The sequence below is a fragment of the Canis aureus genome, chromosome 2, assembly GCF_053574225.1.
Source record: "Canis aureus isolate CA01 chromosome 2, VMU_Caureus_v.1.0, whole genome shotgun sequence".
NCBI classification, from domain to species: Eukaryota; Metazoa; Chordata; class Mammalia; order Carnivora; family Canidae; genus Canis; species Canis aureus.
The window spans coordinates 92,647,000-92,670,878 of NC_135612.1; the positions used below are offsets into that span (position 1 = coordinate 92,647,000).

The 23,879-nt window shown below is 63.8% G+C and overlaps 3 protein-coding genes and 1 long non-coding RNA gene across 7 annotated transcripts; 3 read left to right on the plus strand and 1 right to left on the minus strand.

The window, feature by feature from the left end:
- The first annotated feature begins 129 nt into the window (after window positions 1-129).
- On the plus strand, window positions 130-3,863 carry LOC144303618 (uncharacterized). Its single transcript, XR_013370631.1, has 2 exons — window positions 130-367; window positions 1,576-3,863. It is a non-coding gene; the product is annotated as an uncharacterized LOC144303618 (long non-coding RNA).
- A 4,748-nt stretch (window positions 3,864-8,611) lies between these two features.
- SLC49A3 (solute carrier family 49 member 3) lies at window positions 8,612-16,234 on the plus strand. The gene is made up of 10 exons (XM_077858684.1): window positions 8,612-8,758; window positions 11,692-11,850; window positions 12,035-12,248; window positions 12,387-12,463; window positions 13,374-13,511; window positions 13,643-13,759; window positions 13,997-14,149; window positions 14,416-14,573; window positions 14,779-14,888; window positions 15,066-16,234. The coding sequence occupies exons 1-10, from the start codon at window positions 8,612-8,614 to the stop codon at window positions 15,221-15,223; spliced, it is 1,431 nt and encodes a 476-aa protein (XP_077714810.1). The 3' UTR covers window positions 15,224-16,234.
- On the minus strand, window positions 15,989-22,024 carry MYL5 (myosin light chain 5). 4 transcript variants are annotated; one of them, XM_077882088.1, is made up of 8 exons: window positions 21,567-21,702; window positions 18,842-18,980; window positions 18,326-18,433; window positions 18,079-18,154; window positions 17,392-17,496; window positions 16,981-17,059; window positions 16,409-16,457; window positions 15,989-16,150 (listed from the first exon to the last, which is right to left on the minus strand). In XM_077882088.1, exons 2-8 carry the CDS (start codon window positions 18,842-18,844, stop codon window positions 16,049-16,051), a joined length of 522 nt encoding a protein of 173 aa, XP_077738214.1. In that variant the 5' UTR covers window positions 18,845-18,980; window positions 21,567-21,702; the 3' UTR covers window positions 15,989-16,048. The 4 variants fall into 4 exon arrangements, with proteins under 4 accessions (XP_077738214.1, XP_077738215.1, XP_077738217.1 ...); XM_077882089.1 differs by having other exon boundaries at window positions 18,842-18,948; window positions 21,567-21,701; XM_077882091.1 differs by lacking the exons at window positions 18,842-18,980; window positions 21,567-21,702 and adding an exon at window positions 21,764-22,024.
- Window positions 21,557-22,978, plus strand: ATP5ME (ATP synthase membrane subunit e). Its single transcript, XM_077882087.1, has 4 exons — window positions 21,557-22,258; window positions 22,435-22,489; window positions 22,679-22,777; window positions 22,897-22,978. Exons 1-4 carry the CDS (start codon window positions 21,572-21,574, stop codon window positions 22,920-22,922), a joined length of 867 nt encoding a protein of 288 aa, XP_077738213.1. The 5' UTR covers window positions 21,557-21,571; the 3' UTR covers window positions 22,923-22,978.
- The last annotated feature ends 901 nt before the right edge of the window (window positions 22,979-23,879 follow it).

Genomic DNA, 23,879 nt, shown 5'->3' on the forward strand with positions numbered 1-23,879 from the left:
GCGGGGCCCGGAGGGCGGGGCCGGCGGGCGGGGCCGGGGCGTGGTCACGGGGCGCAGGCGCGTTGGCGCAGGACCCGGCCGACGGATCTGGAGCCGAGGGGGCCGGGGGCGGGGCCCGGTCGGGGGCGGGGCCCGGCCGGGGGCGGGGCCTGCGAGCGCGGCGCCGGCGCTGGCCCCCGCCCGGGACCGGGCATTCCCGTGGCGGCGTCGGCCTCGTTGTTGTGACCCGGTCCTTCCTGGGACCCGGCACCGAGCGCTCCCCGTGCACCGGGCGGGAGCGAGGGCGCCGCACGCAGAGGACAGCGCGCAGCAGGGCTGACCCCGCAACCCTGGGTGTCCGCGCTTGCACGAGCTCGGCTCTGCAGCGGTAAGTAGTGACCGCGACGTGCACCCGTTCGTGGGCCCACACCTTGACGGGAGGTGTCATGTGGGAGCCACATAAGCTGGGTGGGGAGGCAGTGGATGTCTGGAGTGTTGGCCACGATAGGGCGGATGGGCACGCGAGGGCACAGGGGCCAGCCATGGAGACACAGAGGGAAGGAGCCCTGCAAGTGCGGACACGTAGGGTTCACAGGCAATTGGTCCTGCCAGCACCAAGCTGCAAAGGGGGGGATTGAAGGATGCTTGCCAGAGGCCAGCATGGAAGCCAGAGGGTGTGGGGCACAGAGAGGGAGGAGGTGAGATCAGAGGGACGCGTCCCTGGCCGTTCTGAGCAGGGCGGGAATGGCACGGTGCTGGCCTTCTACAGCCTCCTCTGGCTGCCCTGTGTTTGTCTGTGAGGACCCGTGCAGTGCAGGGGAGAGCCTGGTGCTGCACCGGGCAGTGCCCCGGAGGGGAGGAGTGTGGACTGCCGGGGGAGCAGCCTGAGGATGGGCAAGCATGGCTGGGGAACAACTGGAAGGGTGGGCAGCCTCTGACACTCTGGGGGTGGTGAGGGATTACCCGACAGTGGGGTTAGGGTGCAGCTGTAATGTCCGCTAGACTCCCAGGGGCGCTGCTATGAGGCTGTGGGCCTCCGGAGCGTAGGATGAGTTTGCAGTGTTTGCAGGTGGATGAGCCAGTCCAAGGAGTGAGTGAGGGACGGGAGGCTGAGCCCCCTGCCCACGTGGAGAAATCAGTGAGTCCAGGAGGATCCAGCAAGAAAGACCCGGATTGAGCAGACTGGGGAGGGGGATCCCTAGGGATGAGTGATGTGTGGTCAGCTGCTGAGAGGGTGTGGGGAGCGGAACCCTCTGGGACCTTGGGCAGTGCATTATGGATGCATTGCAGGGGGACACACTGGATTATGGTGGGCTCAAGGGAGGAGCGTAGATACAGGTGTTTTGCTTTAGATGGGTTTCTGAGACTAGAGAGCTGTTTTCTGTTTGGGCCAGAGCCTCAGTGGTACTGATGGGGTACAGGAACAGACGACCTCCCCGGAGGGAGGGAAGGCCGCCTGAGCCCAAGCCGTCATCCGGGACTGTGGACCAAATCTGGGGAGGAGGGCTGTGGCCGCCCTTCACACTGAGGGAGGAAGGCCCTGATGCAGGAAGTGGGGCCTGGGCAGCATCTCATCCAGCTGCTTTTGTTTTCCAGTGAAATGGCAGCTAAGGAGTGGAGGCCTGGCTGTCAGAGGTGAGGACAACAGGCCAGGAACAGCCCTGGACAGAGGGCAGCAACCCCACTAAGTCATGTGATGGCTCTCTGACACCATAGCCGTCCGTCTGCAGATGGAGGAGAGCCAGGAGCATGCATGAGGCAGGGCCGAGGGTCTCTGGCCAAGGGGGCAGACAGGACAATTGACCTGCCTGCTCTCTCCGGGACCTCGTCAGCAACAACACCCCGACCTTGACCTTGAACCCTGGGCTCCCGAATGCAACTCTGGCCATGTCTCTGCTGGGATATCTTTAGGGAGCGCAGGCTCTGATACCGATACCTCAACTCCTGGTCTTCCTGGAAGCTGACTACTCATCCTTGCCCGCGCCACAGAAGGAGGGCTCCATCCTGCCTGCTCAGCCAGGACGCTGGGGTCCTTTCTTCCAAGCCGCCTGCCGTCAGCACACCCCTCCGAATCTGGCTGTAGCATGCCACCCCCACTCTGGACCGAGCGCCATTGACTGCCCCAGAATTCGTGCAAGGCCTCCGGACTGGTCTCCGCGTCTTCCCTTGACACTTCCTCCCCTAACGTCTGTCCTCAGCACAGAGTGGTAACTTGCACAACACACTAGTCGAGCCCTGTCTCTCCTCTGCTCAAAAGCCTCCAGGAGCTTCACTCAGAGCAAAAGCCCAAGGGCAGGGTGATTCCAGGGCGTCAGAGAAAGCTGGGACGATGGAACTGTGTGGGTGGCAGTGGTAGTTCTTGGGTGTATACGTGGGGCAAAACTCACTGAAGTGTGCCGGCTACATATGTGCAGTTACATCTCAATAGAGCAGGAAAGAAAGAAGAAACCAGAAGCCATGGCACAAGCAGTGAGAGGAGACTGCACCCCACCCAGCCCACCGCTCCCTCCTCCCCAGAGAGGGCGCTGTCCTCACTCCTGGGCCACCCGCCCCCCGGGGCACTGGCCTGTCCTTTGCACCCACCTGCTGCTCCTCCTCACCTCCCACGGGCCATCCTCGGTGTGGGATCACTCCATTCACTCACAAACTCAGGGCGAGGCTGCCCGTCTTCACAGAACAGAGCAGGACTTGCTCTCTCCTCATGCTGTGCTTCTGTGCTTGTCTTCGCAACAGGACTCCTCGGAAGAGCCATCTACACTCAGCCTCTCCAACTTCTCTTTCAAGCCCTCAGGCCTCTGCCCTGCCCCTACTCCAACAAAACGCCCTGGTCCAGGCACCCAAGACCCCATGGGGCTCTGTCCAGGGGGCCTTTGTCATCTCCATGACCCCCGGTGCTGCTGTCCCCTGAAATACTTTCCCCATGGCCCGCTCTCCATCTGCGCTGCCCCACAACTGGCACCTTCCAGCCCCTCTGCTGTCCTCCTTCTGTCCTCTCCCTGAGGCTCTTCTCCTGGCCGGTGGTCGCTCCACCCATGGTTTTGAGCCTGGTCCAGATGCTGGCTGCCCTCCAGTGAGCAGCAGACATCATTCCCACCTCAGAGGTTCAGGGCCTCTGAGGTGACCTGCTTCCTTCCATCGTCCTCATCTCAGCCAAGAGCCGCTCCATCTTTTCTGTTACTGGGGCACAAACATTTGGACTCGTTCCTCATTCCTCTGTCTCCTCACATCCAGTTCCTGGGGAATTCCTGTGGGCTCTATCAAGCACGCCACAACCCAACCATGGCTCTCAGACTCTGCAGCTGCTGCCTGGGCCGACCCCCACCTGTCCTGCCTGGGTTGGTTCCTCAGCCCGCCCCCGTCTATGCTGAATGGAGCTGCCCTCCGCAGGACCTACATCAGCCTCTGCCAGCAGCCCAGTGGCTGCTCTGAGTCTCCAAGGTCCTGCTCTGGGACCAAGCCCTGCCTTGCCTCTGGCCTGGCCCTGGTGCTCTCCCCCACTCACTTCCAACTGCATGGCTCTCCTGGCCCATGCGAGGCCCTCACACCACAAGGCCTACGCTCTTAGACCTGCGTGGCCTGTCCTGCTGGCTCTTCCCTCCCTCAGGTGTACAGGCAGATATCCACCTGGGTGGCTCATCGGCTGAGTGCCTGCCTTTGGCCCAGGGCATGACCCCGGGATCCCGGGTTCGAGTCCCACATTGGGCCCCCTGCATGGAGCCTGCTTCTCCCTCTGCCTCTGTGTCTACATTCTCTCTCTCTCTCTCTCTCTCTCTCTCTCTCTGCCTCTCATGAATAAATACATAAAATCTAAAAAAATAAAAAAGATATCCACTGAGGTCTCTCCTGACCAGTATGGCAATAAAACCCCATCGTTTGAGAACTTACCTTGTTGGCGAGACTCTCCTATATTGCTACTAGAGATTGACAATATCCAGTGCAACCATGTGGACGTTTATTCTTTGGCCCAACTAACGCCAAATAGGAATTTATCCCAAAGGTGAATTGGGAAAACTGGCAAAATGCTGGGAAAAATTGGGGGGGGGGGACAAGAATAAACAAGGCTACTAATTGAAGCATAGTTTGTAATAGAAAAAAACTGGAGCCAGCCTGGAAGGCATCGTGTGTGAATAACTGATAAACTATTACGTGTGCCCACTGTGGGTCCTGGCAGCTGACTTGAGTGGCGGGTACCTGAGCAAGCTGCCACAGGGCCACCACCAGGGATGAGAGCCAGGGCATATTGTTAGGATAAGCGGGGTACAGGGGCACCTGGGGGGCTCAGTTGGTGAAGTGTCTGCCTTTGGCTCACGTCACGATCTCAGGGTCCTGGGATCGAGTCCTGCGTCGGGCTCCCTGGTCATCAGGGAGACTGCTTCTCCCTCTGCCTCTGCCCCTGCCCCTGCGCCCGTGCTGGTGGATAAGGATCAAGTCACTCCATCCTTTTCGAGGCAGCCTGAGAATACAGATTCTGATTTGCTCTCTCAGTTTCCTGCTGCGGCACAGCGTTGGTGTGCTTGGGCTTCAGCAGCCATGACCTCAGGGAAAGCAGCACAGAGTGGACCTGAGTAAAGGCGTGGGTGCTGGGAAGGGAGGCCATGCCTCTGGAACCAGGCTCAGAGGCTCCTGTCCAGGATGCACATCGCCGGGAGGGGGGGGACAGTGGCCTACCCCGCGGAGAGCCTGCCTGCTGGCCAGGCCGGGGGCAAGGCGGAAAGGTCACCCACCCCGCACGTGTTGATGTTCTCCCACAGCTCTGTGCTGGCCCCGGCCTGTTCCAGGGATTCGGCCCTGGGCAGACCTGCTCCTGCCCCTCAAATAGCTGACATTCTCTCGAGAGGAGCAGATAAAAGCCAAGTCAAAACCCGACAAAGAGGATGGGCTGTGACCACCTCCCTCTATAAGGTGAGATTTCTTCCCCAACATCCTCGAAGAAGAAAGTGTTGCCTTTGCTCCATTCTTGGCAGAGGGACTGCTCTCAACTTGGGAAGACAGTGGCCTGAAAAAAAGCCTTGACTACCGCTAGTTGGGATGCTGATAGGAGTCTGCATTTGGTTAAGGAAAAAGGAGGTACGGGGCGCCTGGGGGGCTCAGCCGGTGAAGCATCTGCCTTGGGCTCAGATGATCCAGTCCTGGGATGGAGCCCGAGGCAGGCTCCCTGCTCCACGGGGCGTCTGCTGCCCACCTCCCCCACCCCTTGTGCTCACCACTCGCTTGCTCTGTCAAGTGAATGAATAAAATCTTTTTTTAAAGGAGATAAAACACTGAAGCAAAGATTTAGTCAAAATTGTGTGTCAAATGTTATTTGAAATAAGCCTTTGAAGATCACTTCAAAAGGAAGCGACGAGTGGAGATGACTAATGGGTATCCTCAAGCGGGCGCTCCTGAAGGTGTGAGGACAGAGCCGGGTGCAGCACGGCACTTCCTTCCGAGGATGGTGTTTCAGCTCCATTCAAAACTTGAACAGCTTAGATGCTTACGTTGCAGATACTTGCCCAAATTTAAATAAAGTGTGAGAGTGGAAAAAGTTGTTTCCAAATGAGTATGATTTCCATGTTATTTTTAAAAAGATTTTATTTATTTATTCATGAGAGACACACAGAGAGAGAGAGAGAGAGGCAGAGGGAGAAGCAGGCTCCATGCGGGGAGCCCGATGTGGGACTCCATCCCAGGACCCCGGGTCACCTGACCCGAAGGCAGACACTCAACCGCTGAGCCACCCAGGTACCCCCCATGTTATGTGAGTTTTTTAAATTAAACTTATTTTAGATAATTATAAATTCAAATGCAGTTGTAAGGCCTAATACCGAGATCTCTTGTACTCTGTGCTCGGCTTCCCCAGAGAGAACATCTTCACAACAGTAGGATGTCACAGCCCTGATGCCAACACCCATGAACCCCGATCTCGGGCCTCTCCAGGTGCGCTCGCGGCCCGCACACGACTGTGTCACACGTAGGTTCCGGTACCCAGGCCTCAGGGCAGACGGTTTCTCCATCCCCAGGAGGACCCCTCCCTCCCGCTCCCGCATCCCTGAGACCACTTCTACAATCCTATCTTCTCAAAAATGTAAACACATGGAATTTGCGAATATTAATAAGGAAAAACCTCATCAAAGTGGAATAGGAGGGTCCACAGGTGAAGCTCTTAACTGCAGACCCAACAGGAAGGGAGGGGCTCGGTGTGGGTGGGTCAGTGCCACCTTCACCGCAGCCCCGCAGCCGGAGGAAAGTTTCCTCCTCCCCCAGCAACAGCCCAGCCAATGAGAGACGGTCACGGCCCCGCCAATGAGAAGCCACTTCACTTTCTGCTCCCAGTTTACCCCAATGGACACTCTGCTTACAGCAGCGACCCAGCTCCTGTGTCCTCTATAAGCAGAGTCCCTTCGCCGTGGGTCTCCACGCCAGTCTGTGGTGTTGCAGTAGGCTTGTTGTCCTGGACTGCCATTCTCTGCTATTCCCAAATAAACCCGTTTTTGCTGGTAAAATAACTGGTAGTCTTACTTTTAAGGTAATAGCTCATATAGTGGACAACCTTCTGCAGTTGGATACCTCCCCCTACCCCCCAATGAGCATAATTACCCTGAGATTCACCCAGCCTGCTTGGCTATGAACAGTCCCTTCCCACTGAGCCCCATCCCACGGTGTGGATGCACTGCAGTTAGTGCAACTGCTGGTCATATGATAATTACATGTTAGTTTTATAAGAAGCTGTCAACCTGGTTTTACATTCTTAACAGCAATGAATGAGTTACGCATAACCTCAGCAGCATTCAAGGTTCATTGGTTTTTGTTTTAGCCATTCTGAAAGGTGTGTAGTGGTATCTCATTTTGGTTTTAATTTGCATTTTCCTAATGGCTAGTGATGTTAGCCGTCCAACATCTTTTGCCATTTGGGTATCCTCTTCAGTGGGATGTTTCTTCATGTCTTTTGCTAATTAGACTTTTGTTTTGTTTTGTTTTTTTACTGCTGGGTTTTGAGGGCTCTTTTTATTCTAGATACCAGCCCTTTGTTGGATATGTGGCTTGCAAATATTTTTTCCCAGTCTATGTCTACAAAACCCTTTAGATAGGAGCTGTCTTAAGTGTATAGATCAGTCTGGGGAGAACTGACATTTTAAAATGTCGAGTCTTCCAATCCATGAACATGGTACACCTCTTGGTTTTAAACAGACCTTCACTGATTTCTTTCATTTGTGTTGCATAATTTTTACACACAAGTCCTGTGTACAGTTTGCTAAGTTTATACCTGTTGACCTTAAAAAATGACTTTATTCAGAAATAGCAAATAACCACAATGCAAGACAAGCCAGCTGCAGCCAAAACCATAGGGTAATCCAACAGAGGAGAGAAATGTTATTCTAAAGAGAAAAAGGAGGAAATTGGGAGGGGCTGTTTTGAATGAAAGTCCATTGGAGAAAGGCAAGAGTCTACGGTGATGGCAGTTTCTCCCTGGGTGAGTTTCAGGGGTGCTTAATTTCTTGTAGGAGATGCAATGCACCTCTTTTCCTCTTGGGGCCTGTAACTGATGATTCTTACCTATTGATGATTCTTCTGTTAGGGTCTGTAATGGCAGTTTTTGACGTTGAATGGTACAGCATGAGAGCTCCCCCTTTTGGACTCCTGACTCCATTTTTGTTGAGGTTTCCTCTGATCGCTTTTTATAGGCCCAAATATGTAACTTTCTGAAGTAATTGTAAATGGTAGTGTATCTTTATTTTTAGCTTCCACATGTTCGTTGGCGTGTAGAAATGTGACTGTGGCCTTGCTGAGCTGCCTGCCCCACAGAAGAGCCCCAGGGATGGGGGGAGGGTCAGAGGTGGAGAGGGATACGAGTGCCAGGGTTGTATCATGTCCACGTATGTCAGCCCCTAGACATCACAGGTGACCTTAGGGAGATGTCTGAGGTTCCCTTCTGGGTGGGGAGGAAGCTGTAGGGGAGGCTGCCCTGACACCCCCTCCTCTCTGTCTTCAGCTCTAGGTCCTCTCCCCACTCTACCCTTGCTGTTTCCTCAGTTGGCAACTGTGGACCATCGCCCTGCGGGGGAGGCCGACTGCCCCAGGTCTGCGGGGACACTGCCCTTGCGCTGGGCAGGTCAGGCAGGCCTTGGACTCCGCCTTCCTCCTCAGCCCCTGCCTGCTGCCCCTCGTCTCTGCTTCCCCACAGGACCCAACCCAATGACTAGTCTGGATGTCACCTCCCAGACTGACCCCAGCTTCCTCTTCCACGCTGGCTTGCTGCCCTCCCTGTGACTTGTTTGGACAGCAGGACTTGCGGAGGGGACCTCTCCCCAGCCCCTTTCGGGAAATGCGGACCTTCTGCGGGGTCGAGTGACTTCGCGGGGGGCCTCTCCTCTACCCACCTGCGTGGGCGGGTGCGCACCTGGAGGCCCACGCGGAGGTCGGGGGCTGCCTGGCGCCTGGGAGGAGACTCTGTCCCTGTTTCGGCGGCAGACACGCCCGTCCAGCCCGACGGAGGAAGGTCCCGGGGCGTAACCGCGCCTTTCCTCCCGGCCCCGGGCCCCCTGCCCGCCGCCCCCGGGCCCCACCCCGCGCGCCCCGCCCCGCGCCCCGGCGCCACCTCCCAGGGCGGCCCGGCCCGAGCGCGATCCTCGGCCCGACAGCGGCGCGGCGGGCGATGGACGGCGGGGCTGGGGGAGGGCGGGGGGCCGGGCGGGGGCCCGATGCGCCCCCGGCCCTGGGCGCGCTGCTGGGCTACCGCGTCTACGCGCGCCGCTGGCTCTTCCTGCTGGTGCTGAGCCTGCTCAACTGCTCCAACGCCGCGGTACGGGGAGGTGGGGGCGCGGGCGGGGGGCGGTGCGGGGAGGTGCGGGGAGGTGGGGGGCGGGGGCGGTGCGGGGAGGTGGGGGCCCAGCCGGGTGCGCGGGGTCGCGCTGCAGCCCCGGGGGCTTGGGTGCAAGCCCCCCCCCCCCACGGTGGGGTGGATCGGGACACGGGCCCCTGGCTGCAGGGTGGAGGCGGCCTCTGTCCTCGCAGTGGTGCCTGAGCCTGGTCCCTGCCACCTGCAGTGGTTTGGAAAGAATTCCTCTCCTGCCCAGGGCGAGGCGGGAGTCACTGTCTAGCTGACAAGGGGTCTCCCAGTAGCTCCCCTCGCTCTGGAAGACCCAACACCTGGCAACCGGTCGGGCCCTGCCTGGCCCTGCCGACTCCATCCCCCTCCCCCCTGCTTAAGGTGCCGGCGCCTTCGTTCGATTCCTGACCCCTATGGGGACTCTCTCAGGGGGCCTTGTCTGCAGGCCCAGGTCTCCATAACTGCCCAGCTGGGATCTCCGGCGACTGGTTACCTGTTGTAGAATGTCCCCAGGGCTGGCAGGGACTCCCCCCGAGACCGCTTGGTCAGCCAGTGAGAACAGGATCTACCAATCTCTGGGGCTTGGGGCTCCAGCTTCTCCCCAGCTCCCGCTGGAGGCTGGCGTCCCTCCTTCCCCAGCCCACCACGTACAGTGGGTTTGGTGGGGTGAACATTTTGCGGACCCCACCCCATGCTCCTAGGATAGGTGTCCTCGTGCACTTGGATGGAGGGAGAGCTTGGAGCCACGCTCATCATGTCATGCTGGCCACCTGCTCACGGGGTCAGGCCGCGGTGCTGGCCCACCCCGGGCTGCACGGGGCAGCCTCCATCTCGTTCGCCGGAGCCGCCTGCTCTGCCTGCTACTTGCCTGAACGAACCTGCCCGTGACTCCTTGGTTCCCACAGAACCCCAGGACCGCCCAGGCAGCACTAGGCCCCCACGTAATCAGGTCATGGAAAGCTACCTTGGCAGAAGGTAGCTGGGGAGGCTGTGAGTGGCCGGGAGACGATCGGGACGTGCAGAGCCCCGAGTGCGGGTGGCGGGCAGGCGTGGACGAGACCTCTTTTTTTCTGTGGGACTCAAGCACTGTGCTTGTACCAGGTCCCCATCTAGGAAGCCAGAAAGGGTTTTTGGTGCAGGGTCTCCTTCGGCCCCTGACGCTGCTTTGATGAGTCTGAGGTCGGTGGGTCTCTTGGTGGCCTGAGGAGTTCCTTGCACACCGAGGCAGTGTCTGGCTGCACTCCCCTTTGGTCCGCGGGTTGTCATGGAGCAAACAGGACTCTCGCCAGGAATTGTGATCCCTGCTCTGGTCACCCCTGGGAGCACTGACCATCAGGCTTACCCCAGCCACGTCCACTCGTGTCCTTCGTCTGCAGCTGGGTACCCACAGGTCCCAGGTTCCTAGAGGGCAGTGTCGGAGGCAGGTGGAGCAGTGTCTGGAGTGAGGTCCGGGTGGCCCCACAGTGGCCCAAGGAGGCAGCCCAGGGGTGTGGGCAGGGGCGAGCATGGGGGGAGCCATCAGCACCCTCAGAGGGATGTGAGCGGCACTGGCAGGGCTGAGAGCAGATTGAGGGGAGTTGTTCCCATGTTGCCTGGCGCAGTTTGGCCCTGTCTCTGCTCTGCTGGCCACAGGCTTGGGGAAGAACAAGGAATGGCCTTGGCTCGGCGGGGCGGGTTTGGGGAACAGATACCATGCTTTTTCGCTGCTGGATCAGTGTCTTTCTGCACCCGGAGGGTCTGTCCTCTGCTTTGCCCTGTAAAAGAAAAAAAAAAAAGGGAACAAAAGGCAGATGTTGCCCAAGTTCTCTGTCATGTGATGCTCTGCAGTCGGCATCTGCGTGGGTCAGCAAGCCTGGACCTCACCCACTCGGCCGTGGAGGATGTGGCCTGGGGCCAGCCCCTGCATTCCCGGGTCTCACAGGGTGGTAGTGATCGTGAGCTTTGGATTGTGATGCCCTCATCTTTGGTCCATCCCTGGCTTGCTTCCCTTCTTTCTCCAGCAATAAGCCTTGGAGAGACCCTCCTCTCACCCGTCCTCTAGGGAGGAGACGCTGTCTTACCTCCTCAGGAAGTCTTCCCCGCTGACCTAATGGAACTTACTGTTTGCTAAAGATCTGTGAGGTTCAGAGTCCTAGCTCTTGACAGGACCCAAGGCTGGGAAACGTCACCTGTCATGCTGTCAGAGAGGGTCTTCCTTCCCAAACACTTGGGTCTCCTGAAGGACGGGTGGGCTGGCCTTGGGCAGGGCCAGCCCACAGTCCAGGTGTTTTCACCTGGGGCTCAATAGCTGAGTTTGTAGACAAGCTGGGGATACCATTTGGGCCCCTTTCTGTCCCCCTCCCGGCCATGGAAACATCCCTCCCACTGCCCCTTCAGTGGCTCCAGGCCCACCCTGCTTCCTACCTTTATCTACCTGGTTGTTCCCCATAGACAGCGAGCGTCCCCCCCAGATGGGCTCCTCTGCCCAGCCCATCTGCACATCTATGCCATGGGGTGCCAGGGCCACCAGCTCTCCTCATCGAGACCCCCTCTTCTTTCGGCCCGGGCCCCAGTGCTGTCCAGCACCCGGTCTACGCCCCTCCCTGACAACTCACCACACAGAGCTCCCCTTCCCCCTGCAGACACCCGCCTCTGGGCCCTCCCCGTAGAGGGTCCTGCAGGCTCTGGCCAGGTCTCCAGCTCCTACCCCTCGGACCACGCTGGCAGGATGGTGGTGCTTCAGTCCCAGGCATGCTGTCTGACCTCCTAGCTGGTGCATGCCCCCGGAGGTGACTAGTGGAGACTCTGGCTCCTGTGGGACTGCCGGACACTCTCTCCCTCGGGCTGGCTGCCCAAGCCTAGGACAGCAGGTGGCTGTGATGTCTGTAGCACCTTCCCCCGGGGCTGACACCGGTGTGTATCCACAGCTGTGGCTCAGCTTCGCCCCCGTGGCCGACATAATCGCCCACCACTTCGTCCTCTCCACCGAGCAGATCAACTGGCTTTCGCTTATCTACCTCGTGGTGTCCATCCCGTCCGGCGTGGTGGCCATCTGGGTTCTGGACTCTGTTGGGCTTCGCTGGGCAGTGAGTCAGACGCCAAGGAGGCTGGTTCTTAGATGGGGCAGGGTCCTTGAGTAAGGGCTCAAGAGCCACTGCTTCCTCCCCCGGGGGATCCCCAGGCAGAGCCGTTGGGGGGGCAGGACAGAGGTCAGGGTGCTGGGGAGGGAGTCCGGGCTGACCAGGCAGTGCTCTGACCCCATCCCTGCAGACCATCACGTGCGCATGGCTGAACTTTGCTGGGAGTACATTCAGAGCCCTGCCCTCTCTGGCCATCAAGATCGAGGACCCGTTTGCCTTCCTTATGGGTGGGCAGAGCCTCTGTGCCCTGGTGCAGACCATGGTCATCTTCTCTCCAGCCAAGCTGGCTGCCTTGTGGTTCCCGGAGCACCAGCGCGTCACAGCCAACATGATCGGCACCATGTGTGAGTGGCAGGGCTGAGGCCGATGGGTCCTGGCACTTGCGTGCTCCCTGCTCTCCGAGGGCAGGGGCTCGGCCTGTGAGCCGGGGACCAGGCCTGGCCCAGGGCGGGGCAGACACGTGTCTCCATCTGCCCATCCAGCAAACTCCTTGGGCATCCTGATGGCCAACCTGCTGTCACCTACCCTGGTGAAGAAGGAGAAGGACATCCCCTGGATGGTGAGGGAGCTCAGACGTGTGTGCATTCACGTGGTGTGTATGTATGCATGCTGGGCTTGCATGTAATACATGTGGGTGTGTATGTGCTTACGTGTGGACGTACAAGTGTGTCCACAGCTGTCTGTGAGTGCGCACCTGTCCCTCCCTGCTGGTGACCCCACCGGCACGTGCACTTGGTGCACACAGGGTTTTCGCACCGCCTTCGTGCCAGGTAGGGACCAGGATGTCGGTTTCCTTGCTGGGGGGAGGCCCTCAGTTAGGTGAGGGGCTGGCTGGAACAGGAGGAGGCGTTGAAGGGAGGGCTAGGGACGGAGACAAGGGACCGGTGGAGGCCGTGAGGTGGATATGAGGTTGAGGGGTAGGGGCTGGGTCCCAGGCCAGCGTGTCTGCTGAGCAAGGTGGGGAGGATCACCCCAGGTGGCAGGTGCTTGGCGTTGGTAGGATGGAAAACCCGGGCATGTCTGAGGGGAGACTGGTCTGACCTGGTCCAGAACGTTGGGGAGCCAAAGATGCGCTTGCAGGGTCCAGTCGGGACCTCGGTTGGGTCAGGGAGTGGGGCAGGCCCTGGCAGGTTCCGAGGGTCAGGGGGCTTCAGCTGTGCAGCTGGGCGAGCGCTGAGGTCGTTCATGAAGGCGGGCAGGAAGGCTCAGGGGGCAGTTTGGCGAATCCGGGGCCTGGGAGAGGCTCGGGCGACGGCTGTCCCCGTGGGCGCCACCCTTGGGTGATCTTTTGGAAGGCAGGGTTCCCGAGAGCAGAGCGGGTCCTGGGGCTCAGCTTTGTCTGGGAGGGCTGGCGGTGGGGTGGCTGGCAAGGGGGCGGTGTGCCCAGAGCGGTGGGGATGTGGTCCCCGTGTGCACGCGCACGTGTTTGCACACTTGCACACAGCCCCTCACGCGTGCCCTCTCCTTAGCTGGGCATCTATATCATCCCCGCTGGCCTCGCCTGCCTCCTGGCCACTGCCTGCCTCTGGGACAGCGTGCCCCCCAGCCCGCCCTCTGCGGGGGCTGCCCGCTGCACCTCGGAGAGGTTCCTGGAGGGGCTGAAGCTGGTCAGTGCGATGGGATCCACACCGGGTGGCCGGGTGGCCGGGTGGCCGGGTGCGGGCACAGGCTGAGGAGGGAAGGGGCGGGACAAGCCCGGGTGCCCCGGCTCCTGTGCTGAGTGGGGCTTCTCCCCCAGCTCCTGCACAACAGGGCCTACGTCACCCTGGCCGTGTGCTTCGGGGGCGGCATCGGCATCTTCTCCGGCTTTTTGGCCCTCCTGGAGCAGGTCCTCTGCGTGAAGGGCTACTCGAAGGTGAGTGCCGCTCCCTGGGCCCCTGTCCCGTGAGCCCGCGGCCGTGACCTCCACCAAGCCTGGGTCTCCAGCCCTGGACCCCTGGACCCCTGGACGGGGAGCCTCCCGTTGCGGGCGGTACTGACGGGCCGTCCCTCACCCTGCCACGGGCTCTCGGGGACGGCGGGCAGGCTGCTCCCCTGGGGCCCCGGCATCCTTGCAGCGGGTGATGGGGTGCCCCGGCCTCCTCTCCTCCAGGAGTTTGCAGGCCTTTGCGGGGCCCTCTTCATCGTTTTTGGGGTCCTGGGGGCGCTGGTTCTCAGCCTGTATGTGGACCAGACCAAACAGTTCACCGAGGCTGTCAAGATTGGCTACTGTCTGACCTCCGTGGTCTGCGTGGCCTTTGCCCTGGTGAGTCCCCCTGAACCAAGACCACCCTACGGGGGCGGGAGGGGCTACTCTGGGGCAGGGCAGCTGGAAGCTGGTCAGCAGGAAGCCAGGCCTTGCCAGCCTTCGGCACTGCCCGCGGGGCGGCCCCCTGGCCCTGGTGCTGCCGTCTTGGCTGCTCTGCACGGCCAAGACGATGCTGGGGGGCCTGGCTGGGTCTGTGTGCCCAGGGCTGCGTCCCGCTGACCGCTGCCCTGCCCCGCCCCTCTGTACGGCCCCCTGCCCCCCAGGTGTCTCAGCTGCAGGGACAGACCCTCGCGCTGGTCACCATCTGCTCACTGCTCGGGCTCTTTGGCCTCTCGGTGGTGCCCATTGCCATGGAGCTGGCAGTCGAGTGCTCCTTTCCCGTGAGTGAGGGTGCCGCTGCAGGCCTGGTGGTTGTGCTGGGGTGAGTGTTCCTCCACTGCTTCCCTGGGGACCCTGAGACCGCCCCTGCCCCAAGGCCACGGAGCGGGCCACCCGCCTGCTCTGGCGAAGGCCACCGCGTTCTGAGCTGTGTGCAGCCCTGGGCAGGCCGCTGTGCCCCGAATGACCCGTGGCGGTGAGCGGCGAGCGGTGCCCGGGGCAGGGCTGAAGAGCCTGTGGCTGTCCAGGCAGGCTGCGGGTGCGCTCGTCGTGGTCCTGCTGACGGCCCTGAGCGTGCGGCGAGCGGAGCCGTCCACCTCCACCTGCCAGGATGGCCAGGGCCCCCTGGACTGGAAGGGTGAGTGCCTCCGCTGCCCAGAGCCCCCAGGCCCAAGTGAGGAGGTCCGTGCCTGGTCCCTCACTGGCCACGGTGGGGGTCGGCTGGGGCCCTGCCAGCTGCGTGGCTCCGCTGGGGCCTGCGTGGGGAGCTCCGGCCGCGGGGCGAGCCTCAGCCGAGCGGGACGTGTCTCCCCAGTGTCCATGCTGCTGATGGCCGGCCTCTGCGCCCTCTTCAGCTGCTGCTTGACGCTCTTCTTCCACACCCGCTACCGGCGCCTGGAGGCTGAGGCCCGCATGAGCCGCTCCATCCAGGATGACGCTGACCGCGCGCCCCAGCCGGCGGCCACCCCCTGAGGCTCCCCGAGGCTCGCCACCCCACGCCACCCCTCGGCCTCCAGTGCGGACCGTAGGAAGCTCGGGGCAGCTCGGTCCTAGAGCCGTGGCCCTGTCCCCCGCCTGTTTGTGGAGCCCTGAGGCCCTGGAGCCCCCAGGACTCGCAGAGAGGTCACGGGGTCCCTATGGAGTCTGGAAGCCAAAGGAGCAGTTGGTCTGTCGAGAAGTGGTCCTGGGCGTGAAGGGGAGGCCAGGAGGGGCAGGCTTTGGCCACCGCGTGCCAGCATCCAGCAGCCCGGGCACCCGCGGAGCACAGCGGGGTGGCCTACGGGAGGCCCCGAGGCCGGGGGGACATGCAGCCGCTGGCCAGACGGGTGCCCCAGCGGCCAGGCCAGGCCCGGCCCAGGGTGGCTGGCACAGGAGCAGTGACGGGGGGGGGGGGGGGGGGGGGGCGGCTGTCTTGAGAGGCCAGGGCTGTGGGGGAACTGGATGGATCCTGGGCCGTGGGGTCCCCAGCATCACTGAGGCGAGTGGACAGTTGTGAGAAATGCCTTCCTTGGGGGATCCCAGCCCCCAGCTTCTCTCAACCTGCGCTGCTGAGCAGGGGGCGTCAGGCTGGGCTGGGAGGGGCGGCAGGGGGCGCAGGGGCGGCAGGGGGCGGTCCCCCGCAGGTCCTTGCTGATCCTCCCGCCCCCAGCGGACCCTTCCCCTCCAGACTCTCCCAGTCCTGAGCAAACGCTCGCACCCCCAGGAGGACACCCTCCCCCGCAGACACTGGCAGGCAGATTTGTGGGTTCATGTTTATTGAACGGGCTGCAGCCTGGGGGGCGATGGGGGAGACGCCCCTCACTCCTCCTTCTCCTCCCCGTGGGTGAGCACGTAGCTCAGCGCCTTGTAGTCCAGGTTGCCCGCAGCATCGATGGTGGCAAACTGGAACATCTGGTCCACCTGCGGGCCGGTGGGGGTGGGGGTCAGGCCCAGGGAGGAGGGGAAGGGGCAAGGTGGCCAGCGAATTACAGGCACTGAACTCCAGCCGGCTCCCGTGTGGTTCTTGCTTGTGGGGGGGGTGAGCCGGGGGGCAGCGCCCTGCCCACCCCATGCCGCAGCCTCTGGGGGCCCGGGTACGTCCCCTGGCCAAGCCCCCCGCCCCCCAAGACCACGGAGGACCATGGGGAAGGAAGTGGGGTGAGGCAGCGTGGGCCAGACCTCTTCTGCAGTCATCTTGTCTGCCTGCGACATCAGCAGCCTCTTGATGCTGAGGACAAGGAGGGAGGAGCTGTATCAGGCCGACCCGCGAGAGAGGGACCCGCGAGAGGGACGCCCCCCGCGGTGGGAGGCCCGGGTGGGGGGTCAGCTTGCCTGGCGGGGGGCCCCCCCAACGGTACAGGCGCCTCTCTCAGCCTGGCCGGAGGGCGAGTCCTGGGCTCCGGGACTCACTGGGGCGTCTTTCCTGACTCACGCTCGGGGTCACCTCCCTGGGGGGCCCCGTGGGGGGGGGCGGGGGAGACTGAGGCACGTGCCTGCTACACTGGGCACGCCCACTCCCGCCTCCCCCCCAGCTGCTGAGCCTCCAGGCGGCTTACAAACCCAGCGAGGGTCGAGGGTCGAGGGTCGGCCCGGATACCCCGCCCTGTGGGCAGGACCGGTTTTGCCCTCCGTGACCCTGAGGGACAGGGATCTGGGGCGGACAGCCCGGGCCTGGACCTGGGCGGGCAGGGGCAGGGGCGGGGGCAGGGGGCGGGGGCGGGGGCAGCCCTTGGTGCCGGGGCCACACTCACTAGTCCTTGTTGATGCTGCCTTTGCCGTCGGGATCCAGCATCTTGAAGGCGTTTAGGATGGTCTCCTCGCCATCCGTACCTGCTCACAAAAGGGGGTTTTCAGGGCTCCAATCCCGTCCCAGGCCCCAGGGTTGGCCTGAAGGAGGACCTGCAGCTCCCAGCCGGCGGGTCCCTAGGATCCTGCCCAGGCCCGAGGCTGACGTGAGGCCCAGGAGTGAAGGACGGAGGCTACAGGACGCCCGGCAAGCTCACCCGCCCCACAGACGTGGGAACCAGAGTGTCAGGTTCTAGGGCTTTTCGAAACACTTGAAAATCTGAATTTTCATGTGAAATGGCGTCAGGAGCCAACAAAATGCACGGTGCCTCGGCCGCCTGGCCCGAGGGCTGCCCCTACCCCCCCGCGGCTCCCACCTGTCAGCTTCGCCCCGAACATGTTCAGGAACATGGTGAAGTTGATGGGCCCCGAGGCCTCCTTGAGCATGGCGTCCAGCTCCTCATCCTTGACATTGGTTTTGCCTGTCACCAACACGAGATGGGGTCACAGCCACCCTGGCCGCCATGTTGTTGATGTGACCCCAGAACAACGCTGGGGACGCGAGCCAACGGGGGGACCTGTCAGCAGAGCCCCAGACCCTGGGCCCTGGGAGGAGGAGGAAGAGGCGAGGTGCGGGGCTTACCTGGGGGTGAGGGGGCCCAGAGGAAGGAGACGCACCTGTTCTCCCCCGGGGTGGCCTCGGCCTGAGAACGTGCCCCCACGCAGGGGTGAGGGACAAGAGGGCCAGCCTTCGGCTCTTCAGCGGAGTGTGAGCCGGCCTCCCCGGCCTCCCAGGTCTGCTCTGGGCTTCCTTACGGTGCTCGGGGGGAGGAGGACACCCCCCTGCTCGGGGCTCCTCTAAGGTGTCGGCCCCTCCCGGGAGCTTCATCCCAATGACCCCATCCGGGGCGCCCATGCTCGGGCTGTGCCACCGGAGAGGGACTTCTCCCCGGGGGGCCCAGCCCACCTCCTCCAGCCCACGGGCTATGGGATGCCGGGTCAGGCTGTAGGGCCAGAGCGCGTTCCCGCGAGGTCGTGGCAGAGTTGCGCCCCCGGGCACCTACCCAGGGAGGCGTAGGTGTCCTTCAGGTCCTCCTTGTCAATGAAGCCATCTCGGTTCTGATCCATTAGCGTGAACGCCTGAAACCGAGGCCAGGCTCACTGGGTTCCCAGGCGGGCCACCCCGTTAGCGCAGGCTTGTCCTCTCGCTGCTTCCACAGCGAGGCTCAGCCGGGGTCTTTCCATCACCTGCGTTACGACTCACAGGGGACCCCTTGGGCGGGAGTTACTGGGACAAAAGCGGAGCCTCACCTCCTTGAACTCCTGGATCTGGGTCTGCTCAAAGTTGGAAAAGACGTTGGAGGATGCCCTCTGGGCCCGGAGGCCCCCCCCTTCCTTCTTCTTCGTTTTCCTGCTGGCCTAATGTGAGGACACCAAGGCTGAAGGGCCTCCAGGCGGGTGTTCGGGAAGACGCGGGGGGTGCGTGTGGTTGGCACTCGGGCCCCTGGGCGAGGCCAGCTGCAGGTCTGGGTATGAAGCGGCCCGACTGGGCCCGAAAGCCCTGCGCCCGGGGCCTGCCGTCCAGCCAGGAGCCAGCTGGGCCTGAGTGTGCAGGCGGCCGGCCAGCGGGTGGGCCTGTTCTGGGGACCCGTCCAGTGCGAGGCCAGGAGCCTCCACCGTCCAGCCCCAGACTGTCACCGGGGCCCAGATCTTCCCCACCGCGCGCTCTTACACAGGCAAACACTTGTGTCGGCGGCACCGTGACCGCACAGCCACGCGCACACTCACGCTCACACTCCTGCCCGCTGCCCGGCGGGCCCCACTCACCATGCCCAGGCCTGCCTGCTGCGATGCTCTGCGCCCCCTGGGCTCGGGCCACCTGTCTTAAGCTCCTGCCCAGTCCCCCAGGACAGCTCGGACTCCGGCTCCGCTCCCTACAAGGACAGGCCTAGGGCCACCCTGGGGACTGGAGGGACTGCACAGTGAGCTTTGGCACTGGCGGGTGACTCAGATGCCCCCCTCCCGCCCTGGCGCCGGCTTCCCAGGCACCTCCCCGCCGCCCCTCACCCAGAAGCCTTTGTTCTGGCTGCGGAAGCAGAGGAAGGCGCCTCTCCTAGATTTGCCCAAAGTCCCTGTGAGGGGCTGGTGACCAAGCATCCCCCCCCGGCATGTCGTGTACGCCCTCGCCTCCCCGCTTCAGTGGCAGGAGAGGCCCAGAGCCCCGTCCCCCTGGCAGAGCAGGGACGTTTCTGGGGTGGAGTGCCTTGGGATGGGCCGAGCCCTGCGCCAGCCTCCAGCCAGGTTTCCCCACTACATCGCGGCTCAGCAGGCAGAGTCTGGGGAGGGGACCTGGCCCAGGTGCCTGTGGGGTGATGTCAGGCTTAGAGATCACCCCAGGTCTTGGGGGGCGTGACCTGCTGGGGGGACCTGGGGACTCCCAGAGGGAAAACACGTGAGTAATGTGGGGGACCTGGGCTGGGCTGCACTCCCAGTCGAGTGGGTCTGACTGTGATGCTCGGAGAGAGCCTAGTGGGGCTGCAGGAGCGAGCCCCCCCGCGGAGAAGGGAAGGTGCTCAGGAGGCCCCTGATGTGGGGAGGCCTGTGGACACCGGCGGAGCCCCTAGGGAGGTCTCCCGGGCTGGCCGCACTAAAGATAGCCGAGGAGCCGCCCGGGGGGGCAGATCAGGATTCAGCAGGACAGCTGCCCCGACAGGTGCACAGGCGTCAGCAGGCGGCTCCAGTGTCCTGAGCCAGGTGGGAACCCCCGAGGCCCTCAGGGGGGGCCTGGGGCCAAAGTGAGTCTCCCCCAGCCTCAGGGGGTCCCCCTCGGGCAGCCATGTGCGTGTGGGTGTGTGTGCCTGGTGTCCTCACCAGCCCCCCCCCCCACCGCCCACCCCACCCCCCTGGAAGCTACTGATGGGTGGTCCCCTCCAGCACCCTGGCTTCACATTCAACCCCAGAGACACTTATTTTTAATTCTGGAAGCAGGAGTTGCTGAGGAGCCTTGTTTATTTTAACATCCAGAGAAGGGAAAACATGTTTGCCACCCGAGCTCATCAGCTCGGCTGCCCGAGGGCAAGACCCCGGCGGGGTGGGGGCGCACTCAGCATCCCCACAAGGCGCGCTGCTGGAAGAGGCTTAGTTCGGCCTTGTGGGGTCAAGGTGCGTGGACAGCTTCCTCGGGGGGCGGTGAGGCTGTTGGGCAGGCGTCGCCCCACCCCGGCCTGGCAGAGGCATCGGGCAGGGTCCCCAGAGAGCCCGGGCAGGACCCTGCAGGACCGAGCTGGCTCCCGCCCCCGGGAACCCGCCGTGATCCTGCAGTCCCGGGGCAGAGGTGGAGAGGACCGCGGGGCCGCGGGCAGGCTGAGCCCAGGAGCCGGAGGTGGCCGCGCCGCCCTGCGAGCACCCGGAGCGTCTGCCTCCGTGTGCCGGGCTCTTCGGACTCGGCTGAGTTCTCTCTGGAAACAGGAGGGCTTGGGAAAGTTGGGAAAAGTGGGCTCCCGTCTGGCGTATTGGGGGCCCCAGAGAGGCTCAAGCTCCGGTTCCCAGGGCTTCGGCCTGGATCAGTGCAGGGCCGGGCCGAGGGCTCCTCCTGCCGGCGCCCCCCACCTGGTTGCCTGGGGAGCCATGTGTCCCCACAGCCAGCACGCCCTGGCCCTGGGAGCTGCTCGGCCACTGCTGCCTGCCGTGTAGGGAACCCCCTCTGCACCCCTGCGGCTCACCTGGTCGTGAGGTCACCCCCTGCACCCCTGCGGCTCACCTGGCCGTGACGTCACTCCCTCTGCACCCCTGCGGCTCACCTGGTCGTAACATCACCCCCTGCACCCCTGCGGCTCACCTGGCCGTGACGTCACCCCCTCTGCACCCCTGCGGCTCACCTGGTCGTGACGTCACCCCCCTCTGCACCCCTGCGGCTCACCTGGTCGTGACGTCACCCCCTCTGCACCCCTGCGGCTCACCTGGTTGTGACATCACCCCCTGCACCCCTGCGGCTCACCTGGCCGTGACGTCACCCCCTCTGCACCCCTGCGGCTCACCTGGTCGTGACGTCACCCCCTCTGCACCCCTGCGGCTCACCTGGTCGTGACGTCACCCCCCTCTGCACCCCTGCGGCTCACCTGGTCGTGACGTCACCCCCTCTGCACCCCTGCGGCTCACCTGGTTGTGACATCACCCCCTGCACCCCTGCGGCTCACCTGGTCGTGACGTCACCCCCTCTGCACCCCTGCGGCTCACCTGGTCGTGACGTCACCCCCTCTGCACCCCTGCGGCTCACCTGGCCGTGACGTCACCCCCTCTGCACCCCTGCGGCTCACCTGGTCGTGACGTCACCCCCTGCACCCCTGCGGCTCACCTGGCCGTGACGTCACCCCCTCTGCACCCCTGCGGCTCACCTGGCCGTGACGTCACTCCCTCTGCACCCCTGCGGCTCACCTGGTCGTAACATCACCCCCTGCACCCCTGCGGATCACCTGGCCGTGACGTCACTCCCTCTGCACCCCTGCGGCTCACCTGGCCGTGACGTCACCCCCTCTGCACCCCTGCGGATCACCTGGCATGACGTCACAGGGTGAGCGCAGAGGCTCAGAGGGTGGAGCGACTCAAAGGAGAGGCCCCCCGCGTCCCGCCGGAGGAGCAGAAGGGGGAGACTGCGGGGCTGCTGGGGCCCCCGGCCGGCCAGGCTGCTCCTCCCGGGAAGGCCCCGCCCCGTGCAGGGGAGCCGCTCCCCAAGGGGCGCCCTCCGCTCACCCCTGGGTTCCCAGCCCAGCCTCGAAGCCCGTTCCCGTTGCGGCCCCTGCGGGCGACCTGGGGCGGGGCGTGGTGGCGGCTCCCTCCCCGGCGCGGGGGCCCCGGGCCGCAGAGCCCGCAGCCAGGGCGCAGGGGCCTGTGTGTTTGCTGAGCCTCACGCGCTCGGCAAACCCTCGGGCCCGGCGGGCGGCCTCCTCCGGCGCTGAGCCCTGTGGACGGCGGGAGCCCCGCGCACCCCGCAAGGCCGCCCCGCCCCCACCCCGCGGTCGCGCGTGCGTACTGGTCGCCAGCGGCGCGCCGGGAGGGGCCCCGCCCCGAGCGGCCGCGCTGTTCCGCCTCCGCCCACCGGGGGGCGCAGGCTCCCGCGCACGGCGCACGCGGCCCTCGCTACGCCTCTACGTCACCGCGGCGCTTCCGGCGGCGGCGGGTTGTGCTTCCGGCGTGAGGCTCACGGACAAGATGGTGCCGCCGGTGCAGGTCTCCCCGCTCATCAAGGTGAACCGGGCTCTGCGGCCGTCGGCGGGCGCTCGGCCCCGTGGGGCCCCGCGTGCGCGACCTCGGTGGGGTGGGAGCCCCGGCCCCGACCCCTCCCCGGGACCCCGGCCCCCGGCCCTCGCCCCCCGCCCGCCCGCCCCCGCCGCCCTGACCGCCCTGACCGCCGTCTCCCGCAGCTCGGCCGCTACTCCGCCCTGGTCCTCGGCATGGCGTACGGAGCCAAGCGCTACAGTGAGTGACCGCGGGCGCGCGGGGACCCCGAGGGCGGGACGCCTGGTTCTCGGGACAAGTGGGTGCGTGGGGGTCGGGGTCGGGTCGGGCTCTCGGGCGCCTCAAGGTCTCGCGTGGGCCGTTTCCCTCCGCGCGGCGTTTCGGCGAAGAAACCGAGCGCCTGCGCGCCTCCCCGCTGTGCCCGCGCAGGTTACCTGAAACCCCGGGCGGAGGAGGAGCGGAGGGTGGCCGCCGAGGAGAAGAAGCAGCAGGAGGAACGGAAGCGGATCGAGCGGGAGCTTGCGGAAGGTGCGGGCGCCGCGGGCCCTGGGCTCCCGGGGGGCGGGAGAGGCCGCGGGTGTGCGGGGGGGTCGCCTGGGCGGCTGTGGCGGCGCCCTGACGCGGCTGTTCCCCTCCGGACCTTTCAGCCCGAGACGACAGCATCCTGAAGTGAGGCTGCCCTGCCCTGGAGCGGCGCGCGCGCGAATAAAGGCTTTCTGTGTCGTGCGATGCTGTCCTGCCCCGTCTCCGGTTGTCTGATTCCCCGGCTCAGGCCCGGCCGCCGCTCTCCGTTTTCAGTGTGTGCGGCCTGGTGACGGGGAGCGGGTTTTAGAAGACACGGGGTGCTGGGTGCAGGCGGGCCGCGGACACCAATCCCGTCGCTTGTCTGGGGTGCCCGGCTGGGGCGCCCCCACGGGAGCAGCTGGCGCAGACACAGCGAGCTCGGGTGTTGTGGGTGCTGCTGGGTCTTCACTAAGCCTGGCGCAGACCCCTGGGGGGCAGCACAGGCGCCAGGCTGGGAGGTGGCCTGATGCCCTTTGTCTCCTTGTCGGGAAGGCCCCCCCCCCCCCCAAGCCTCCCCCACCCTGGGGAAGACGTGGCCAATGGACCGGGCTCTGGTGGGCTTGGGCTCTCGCATCTGCTCCTCTGCCTCCGGGCTGTGCTCCTTCCAGCCTCAGGCCTGTGGGTGGAACATGCTGTCTTCCAGCCCAGGTCTGGAGCACATCCCTGTCCCTGAGCCAGGTTTTGATAGAAAAATGGATTCATTTGCAAACGTGAGGGGAAGGAGGAGCAGCATGTCAGCACTTGAAAGCCTTGGTTTTAGTCAGGGCGAAGGTTGGGGGAGCCCGGCCCCTCCCGCAGTGCTTGGCGGGTGCCGTCCGCTTGGTGGGTGGCCTGGCCCTGATCACAGGCAGGGTGTCCCCAGGAGCCCTTGCCAAGAAGGGACCTGCCTCCTCCCCGTCCCCCCACCTGCCCAGGAGCTTGGGAACTCTGGAAGCATCCGATTGTGCAGCTGAGAGCAGCTTGCTGTGGGTTCAGTGTCCAGGGTCGGGGGAACCAATGCTTTGGGGTTAAAAGTCCCTAGTTCTTCCCAGATAAGTAGCGTCTGAATCGCACAGGACTCGTGTGT

Excerpts from the sequence above, each read along its gene's own strand:
- SLC49A3 (XM_077858684.1), top strand. The coding sequence starts at position 8,612 with ATGGACGGCGGGGCTGGGGGAGGGCGGGGGGCCGGGCGGGGGCCCGAT. Across the intron at positions 12,249-12,386 it reads CAACATGATCGGCACCATGT|CAAACTCCTTGGGCATCCTG; the intron begins GTGAGTGGCAGG and ends CTGCCCATCCAG. Across the intron at positions 14,150-14,415 it reads TCTGCGTGGCCTTTGCCCTG|GTGTCTCAGCTGCAGGGACA; the intron begins GTGAGTCCCCCT and ends CCTGCCCCCCAG.
- MYL5 (XM_077882088.1), bottom strand. Across the intron at positions 17,497-18,078 it reads GGACACCTACGCCTCCCTGG|GCAAAACCAATGTCAAGGAT; the intron begins GTAGGTGCCCGG and ends TGTTGGTGACAG. Across the intron at positions 17,060-17,391 it reads GTTCGGGGCGAAGCTGACAG|GTACGGATGGCGAGGAGACC; the intron begins GTGGGAGCCGCG and ends TTTTGTGAGCAG.
- ATP5ME (XM_077882087.1), top strand. The coding sequence starts at position 21,572 with ATGACGTCACAGGGTGAGCGCAGAGGCTCAGAGGGTGGAGCGACTCAA. Across the intron at positions 22,490-22,678 it reads GTACGGAGCCAAGCGCTACA|GTTACCTGAAACCCCGGGCG; the intron begins GTGAGTGACCGC and ends GTGCCCGCGCAG. Across the intron at positions 22,778-22,896 it reads CGAGCGGGAGCTTGCGGAAG|CCCGAGACGACAGCATCCTG; the intron begins GTGCGGGCGCCG and ends CGGACCTTTCAG.